This window comes from Pleuronectes platessa, chromosome 10, assembly GCF_947347685.1.
Source record: "Pleuronectes platessa chromosome 10, fPlePla1.1, whole genome shotgun sequence".
NCBI classification, from domain to species: domain Eukaryota; kingdom Metazoa; phylum Chordata; class Actinopteri; order Pleuronectiformes; family Pleuronectidae; genus Pleuronectes; species Pleuronectes platessa.
Genome location: NC_070635.1, coordinates 1,418,981 through 1,426,480, shown reverse-complemented (window position 1 = coordinate 1,426,480; position 7,500 = coordinate 1,418,981). Strand labels below are relative to the sequence as shown.

At 51.0% G+C, this 7,500-nt stretch overlaps 1 protein-coding gene across 1 annotated transcript in view; it reads left to right on the top strand.

Annotated features, from left to right (window-relative positions):
* Nucleotides 1–7,466, top strand: part of prdm1a (PR domain containing 1a, with ZNF domain) — a 14,029-nt gene extending 6,563 nt beyond the window's left edge. Inside the window, exons 4-7 of the mRNA XM_053432759.1 lie at nucleotides 63–315; nucleotides 3,576–4,669; nucleotides 4,947–5,075; nucleotides 5,182–7,466. Of these exons, the coding sequence (XP_053288734.1) occupies nucleotides 63–315; nucleotides 3,576–4,669; nucleotides 4,947–5,075; nucleotides 5,182–5,787 (2,082 nt within the window). The 3' untranslated portion in view covers nucleotides 5,788–7,466. The remainder of the gene's footprint in view (nucleotides 1–62; nucleotides 316–3,575; nucleotides 4,670–4,946; nucleotides 5,076–5,181) is intronic.
* The last annotated feature ends 34 nt before the right edge of the window (nucleotides 7,467–7,500 follow it).

The window sequence follows — 7,500 nt, the reverse complement described above, 5'->3', positions numbered from 1 at the left end:
TGAATCATATTCCATTTTATTTATGAAAGAATGTTGAATTAAAACTTTGCTCTCCTCCTCAGATCTACGCCGAGCGGGAGTTCCATCACTTCGTGGACGGCCTGGACGAGACGCGCTCTAATTGGATGCGCTACGTTAACCCCGCCCACTCGGCGGCGGAGCAGAATCTGGCGGCGTGTCAGAACGGCATGGAGATTTATTTCTACACGGTGAAGCCCATCCTCGCCGGCGCCGAGCTGCTGGTGTGGTACTGCCACGACTTCGCCCGGCGCCTCAACTACCCCCCCTCCGGAGAGATGATGATGCAGAAACTCAGTAAGTTTGTTTTCTGACCAGTCAGAAGACTTTTATTGTGAAAGAGCAGGTTTCTTTTCATTGGACGTGAGAAGCTGCTGAGAAACTTAAAATCAATATGTGTGTGTGTCTGTGTGTGTGTGTGTCTTGAGTGTGTCCTGTCGCCACTGTTAATGCGTAACGGTGTGTTAGAGTGTAGCCGCGTCTCCTTCCTCTCTGAACGTTAGCCTGTCATTATCTCACACACACACACACACGCACACAGACACACACACGCACACAGACACACACACACACATACGAAGGTACACAACCGACAAGCTTTCATCTCTGTCAGTGCCATCGTTGTACTTTTCTGTGTGTGTGTGTGTGACAGTGTAATTACACAGACAGGGGGATATGGCCCCTAATGCCACAGTCTTACACACTTAAAGACCCGCTTTTAACATGAAAGCTCACACACACAGACACACACACAACATCTTGCCCAACCTCAATAAAAGAACCAGACAGTGTGTGTCTGCAGGAGTGTGTGTGTGTGTGTGTGTGTTTGTCTTCGTTGACCTTTCTATGAGAAAAATGTGTGAAAGTTGTCGTCACATTTCTCCGTCCTCACAAAGAACTTTATAAAAACACACTGACAAGAATCTTTAAACAGAATTGGACTTTTTTTATTTTACTCTTCTTTAGTCACAAGTGAGTTAAAGTCACAAATGTGGACATTCGACACTGAAATCCACTGTCACACACTCTCACACACACATACACACACACACACACACACAGACACACAAACACACATTCATGAGGCAGCCCGACTAAGTGCACTCATCCACTTTAGCCGAGTGATCAAAGAGCGAGCGAGCTAAGAGGGAAACTAGAGAGAGGTGGGGGGGGGGGGGTCCAGGTGTGACTGCAGGCTGATGGTGGCAGAGGAACCAGAGGACCCAGCCTCTGCGACTCCACTGCCCAGGGACAAATGCGCATGACCTGGGGACCAGAGGCAGGGGGTAGCCCCCCCCCCCCCAGTGGGTGTGTGTGTGTTGACCTGCTGGTGACTTGAATACTGATTTTTACCTGCTCTCACAGTTCTGTCTTCTAATGCTACAGACTTTTATTCTTTTAATTTGGTCCCCCCCCCCCCCCAAAAAAATGAGAAGAACTTTAAAGTTGTGTAACTTCAGACACACGTTAGTTTGAAGCTCTGCAGCAGAAATCATCTGAATCCACTGAGTAAAACCAAGAGAACCACAGACTCTCTGTCTAAGAAACGTTGAAGTGAAACTGCGAGGGCGAAAGGTGAAGCTGCTCTGATCCGTCCTGTGCTGCACGGGGAGAAAAGAAAACACTTCTAATCTGAAGCTTAAACCTTTTAAAACTCAAAATATCATAAAATACAAAACAGCCATAAATTATACTGAGATCAGATCTGTGGAGAACTTTGCTAAAGAATTATCTGTGTGGAGTTTTAACACATGAGATTATTTCAGCTGCCACAGCTGCTTCAAATTAATTTAATTCACATCTAACTGGTTCAAAAAGTGTGTGTGTGTGTGTTTGTGTGCGTGTGTGTGTTTGTGTGCACTACTGTCTCACTTTCTCTACTCTCCTCCTCTCTTGCCTCTCTTGTCGTTTAGCATTCTTTAAGTGTTCGCACTCGAAAGCACCTGTCGGCCATGTGTGTGTGTGGGTGTTTGTGTGTGTGTGTGTGTGTCGCTCTGCTCTGCCGACAAAAACACTCTCCCTTGTCGCACACACACACACACACACACAAACACACACATGCTGGCAGCCATAAGCTGGACATTCCAACACATTCACACCCACTCTTTTCATCTCATGCACATGAAAGCTTGCACACACAGTGGGTTCGCACATGTGAGTGTGTGTGTGTGTGTGTGTGTGTGGGTTCACCCTGATATATTTGCCACTTGAAAAGAGAGAAGGTGGAGGAGGTGGAGGTAGAGAGCCCCCCCCCCACCCCCCCACCCACTCACCCCCTCTGTTCACTACTTGAACTTCCTGGCAGAAGGGCCGTGTTGACAGATTGATATCTGCAAGATGGCCGCCCTGTTTGTTTTCTGAAAGAGGGAAGAGGAGGAGGAGGAGGAGGAGGAGGAGGAGGAGGAGGAAGGCGAACTGATAACCTCAACGTTTACACTTCTGCCACAGCACTGACGCAAGGGTCACCGACTGTGTGTGTGTGTGTGAGGGGGGGGGGGGGGGGGGGGAGTCGAGCTAAATTCACCAGTGCTACTACTCAGGATTAACTCTTGACACCCTTCATCTTCTCACACACACAGACACACACGCACACACACACACACACACACACACACTCTCCCCTCTGGGCGACCTCACGGTGAAAAGTTGACTGGGCAGTAAATGAGCTTATAGATAATAGATGGCGGCTTTTTAAGAACCCGACTGCGGCCGTTTAACAGCCGAGATGTGCCGCTCGCTGACGTCCCGGGGCTTTTAGAGAGAGTGTGTGTCTGTGTGCGTCTGTGTGTGTCTGTGTGTGTCTGTGTGTGTGAGAGCGCCTCCTAATCCGCTCTTTCATCATGCGGAGGAGACAGTAGGTGCGAGTGACTTAGGAGGAAACTCTCAGATTTAACCTTTTGACCCGGAAACAATAGTGAGTGGCTGAGAAGATCAGGAGAGTAGGAGCTCGATCAAAAGTGTGTGTGAGTGTGTGTAATTGTGTGTAAGTGTGTGTTTTTACTTAAAGAGGAAGAGTCAACAATCAGACAGGAGCCTTTGTCTGCAGGCGCCTGTGTGTGCGTTGCTTGTCTCATTGTGTGTGTGTGTGTTCTTCACAGGAAACCTTCCATCAGTCCTGTCTGTCTGCCACCATTTTGATTTTATCTTGATTTTATAGACACACACACACTCACACATGCAAACACACACACCCACAGCGCCTGAAGGCAGCTGTCACGCCTCACTTCCTGTGTCTTGCCGCCGCCCCCTCTCCCCTCACGCTCGTTCGTCAAACCTGTCACCTTAATTGGCCGCCTGAGCTGCTTCGCCCGAACCCTGTGACACACAAACTCACACACATACAGATGTGCTGATGACAACTTTGTGGCCTGCAGATGTTTATCCATTGATTTAAATGAGATTTGAGTATTTTTATTGTTCAGAAGAAGTCGTGATTTCACTTCTTTACTTTACAAATGAAGAGAGGATCTTCCCTGGGCCCTGAGGGGAAGCAGGAGGACTCTATCTTGAACTGGTGACCTCCCACTGACCTCCTTTCTTTCTGTGTGTCTCCTCAGAGCAATCTCTCCTGGAGGTCAAGCAGCAGCAGGTGAGCAGTGACGAGCGATTGGTCGGAGCCTCCAGTCCGTCCCCCGTCGCAGTGACGCCCGCCCCCCCCAAGAGGGAGCACAGCGTCCTGTCCATCCTGCGCGGCACCAACAGCACCTCGGCCTCCTCGTCCGCCAAGAGGGAGCCCAGCCGGCCGCTGCCCACCCGCCCCAGCTGCGCCGACAGCCCCGAGCGCCCCCTGTATCCCCGCGCCCTCTACCCGGCTTTCAGGGGCCACCCTCACCTCCCCGAAGACTTCCTGAGCCACAAACCTGGCCAGCCGGGGTACCCTGCAACTCGTTCCCCTGGCATGCACTCCTCCGCGACCCCCAGCCCGTCGGCGAGGAGCAGCCCGGACAGCAGCCCTCAGGGGAGTCCCTCCGGTGCGGTGCCTTCACCAGCTTCCTTCTACCACGGTGGACCGGGCCCCTACCCAGGTTACTCCCCACCTTCAGCCCCGCTCTCCTCACCCTTTTACCCTCCAGGAACCCCCTACCCACGGTACCTCCTGCCCCATCACTACCCTCTGTCCGGCGGTGGTGTCCCCACAGTGGGAGGGATCCTCCCCCGGATGTACTCCCTCTACAGCAGCCTCCTGCCCACCCATGTGCCCCTCCTGCCCTCCGACGCAGCAGGGAGGCGCTTCCTGATGCACGACCCCATCCACCCCTCCTCCCTTTCTGCACACAGAGACTTCCTCCTCCCCGGGCCCACCAGTGCCTTCTCAGCCGCCACCTCTCTGAAGGACAAAGCAGGGCCCCACCACCCTTACCCCGGGCACCCTCACCTACACGAGCCGGCCCGCGCCCCCTCCAGCGGCTCCCCGACAGCGGGCACGGCGCCCCCCAGCGAGCGGATGCCTACCAAGCCTACCTCAGCCCTGCTGGGCAGCGCCAGTGAGCTTTGCCACGACGAGGAGGCCATGAACTTGAGCAAAATGAAGCGAGGAGTTGGCTCAGCCGGCTACAAGGCGCTGCCGTACCCGCTGAAGAAGCAGAACGGCAAAATCAAGTACGAGTGCAACGTGTGCAGCAAGACTTTTGGACAGCTGTCAAACCTGAAGGTGAGGCTCCAGCCAACATGTTCTTGTTCTGCGTCTGGCTTTCACAAATGTCTGCTTGTGTGATTTACTGCCTTGTTATGAATCCTGTCCTTTGTACTGTGAGGACTGCAGAGTGATGCACAGGCTGCAGAGCAGGTTTGAAGCACTTAAGAGAGTTGTACAGGAAGCTAATTACACAAACTGACAGATAATCAGGTTCATAGTGTTTTTAAAGCTTGACTGGTTTCTGTTATTGTTGCATCATCTCACCATCTCCTTCCTCTTCTCCATGGTCCAGGTTCATCTCCGTGTCCACAGCGGCGAGCGACCCTTCAAGTGTCAGACCTGTAACAAAGGCTTCACGCAGCTGGCTCACCTGCAGAAGCACTTCCTGGTCCACACCGGGGAGAAGCCGCATGAGTGCCAGGTGAGAACCGAGAGCCAGAGAAGATGTGCTTTCATTGTGTTGATCTCCTTGAAAACCAGGAAGTTGTCACTGACATCATTTAATTTTACAACCTCTCCTCCTCCAGGTTTGTCACAAGCGCTTCAGCAGCACCAGCAACCTGAAGACTCACCTGCGCCTCCACTCGGGGGAGAAGCCCTACCACTGCAAACTCTGCCCGGCCAAGTTCACCCAGTTCGTCCACCTCAAGCTGCACAAGCGCCTGCACTCCCGCGACCGGCCACACAAGTGCCCCCACTGCCACCGCCACTACATCCACCTGTGCAGCCTGCGACTGCACCTGAAGGGCTACTGCCTGGCCGTGGGCTCCGGCGCCGGCAGTCCAGCCGTGTCCAGCCAGGCCGCCCTGGAGGAGGTGCACCGCGCCAACGAGGAGATCGAGCGCTTTGACATCAGCGAGCACGCCGAGCAGCTGGAGCTGCTGCAGGGTGGCGTGGAGGTGGAGGCCCTGCTGGAGAAGCAGGTCCTGGGGATGCCGTGGGGGGAGAGCGACCTCAAGTCCTCCCACTTCCATCCCCGTCACAAGGGCGACGCCGGCGAGCTTCTGTCAGCGGGTTACGGTTCATACGAGTCCCCGAACGAGACGTCGGTCATCAAGATCCGGCGCAGCAGCCCCGTCCTGCCGCTTCCTGCCCACGTCACCGTGAAGCAGGAGTCGGAGGATCATGCTTAAATGAGCTGTGACGCCATCGGACACGGAGCAGGGACTGCGTGGCTCAAAGCTGTAAATACTTAAACCTCGACCTGGTTGTCGATGGGAGTGACATCACGACCACGCCGGGTTTTCAACCTATCAGGGACTCTTGTACTCAGGGCTACAACAGACACTGTCCCATGACTACTTCGCAGTTTCAGCGTTTATTAAACTAAGAGACAATCAACTACCCAGGACTTAATGTAATTAATATAATGCTATTATCATTATTGTTGTCGTATCGTTTTGGTCTTTATTTTCAAATGTCTTTGTTTTTTTTGGGGATTAATTAGTTGTTGTATAACCTCCTTAATTTATTATAGCTACTTTTGTTGTCTTTAAAAGCAATAAGTGGAATGAATGGTTACACTGACAGGGTGAAGTCGATGTAAAAGACTGTTTCTGTTGATTTGTGTTTCTCTGTGGATAGTCTCTCTCTCTCTCTACGCCTCCCTCTGTCCGGCGTTCACTCTTCAGGGTTTTATCTATTTAAATTTAAAAACCAGTATAGCAGGTTTAAAAAGGGTTTTGAAATTTTTTTGCCAAAGACTGGCACATGAATTTGTTAATTTAGCAACAAGAGCTTTCTTTCAGCCCCCAGCTGCCCTCAGGTGTGACTGCGTCCGACGCCGACTTCATTATATGAAACAGGAAAAGGGCATTTTTTGTATATTTTTCACAACGGTTACCTCAGTGTGCATGTGACGATATGAGTGTGTGTGTGTGTGTGTGTGTTTTAAGGGACAGCTGAAGGTGGAAGCTTTTCTATTTATTTGCTTTCTTTGCTACTTGAAGAAGAAGAAGAAGAAGAAGAAGAAGAAGAAGAAGAAGAAGAAGAAGAAGAAGAAGAAGAAACCAAACTGAAGTGCAGCTCTTGGTGTGGTCCAAAGGAGCGGCGCCGCCCGCTCAACATGTAGCACATAACGGACTCGGGAGGGCCCCCCCCCCCTCCCTTCTCCTCCTCTACCTTTTATTTTTTTTAACAACACTGTCAAACGTCCTCAGATTTCGGGATTGGCTCTTGACGCTAGTAACCAAAGTTGACTTTGATTTCAAATGCACACCAAAAAACTTAAAAACTAAAAAAAACAAAGAAGGGAAGGAGGAAGATGAGGAGACGCTGAAGAAGGGAAGATGAACTGTGTGTATATGAAGTGTTTCGTTCTTATTTTTGTTCTTTTGTTAATATTTCAGTTGAGAAACAATGCCCCCCCCCTTTGACCCCACCTGTCCGCCATCTTGTTAATGAACTGGCAAACACCAAAGCACCTCGGCCCTCTTTGATGCACTGCCCCCCCCCCCCCCCCTCTTACTTTATAACTTCAGCCTTGCACCGTTTACACTGTGTTCGTGGTATTTATGGTATTAAGACTTAAAACTTAATACTTCTACAGCAGCTGCACATCAACCTGAGCAGCTCTCTCTCTTTCCTCCGTTCGACCAAAGCGTCTCTCTCTCTCTCTCTCTCTCTCTCTCTCTCTCTCTCTCTCTCTCTCTCTCTCTCTCTCTCTCCCCCTCTCTCTCTCTCTCTCGGACCAGAGCTTTAACTCCCTAAAGGACTGTCTCTCTGTTTACATTCTGGTTTACATAGTTATTTATGTGCAAAAATGTCAAAAAAGTGTAAATTATGATATAAATGTTCACTGCTCTAATCTAAACCCTGTGGCTCCGTGTGTTTCTTTCACTTGACAT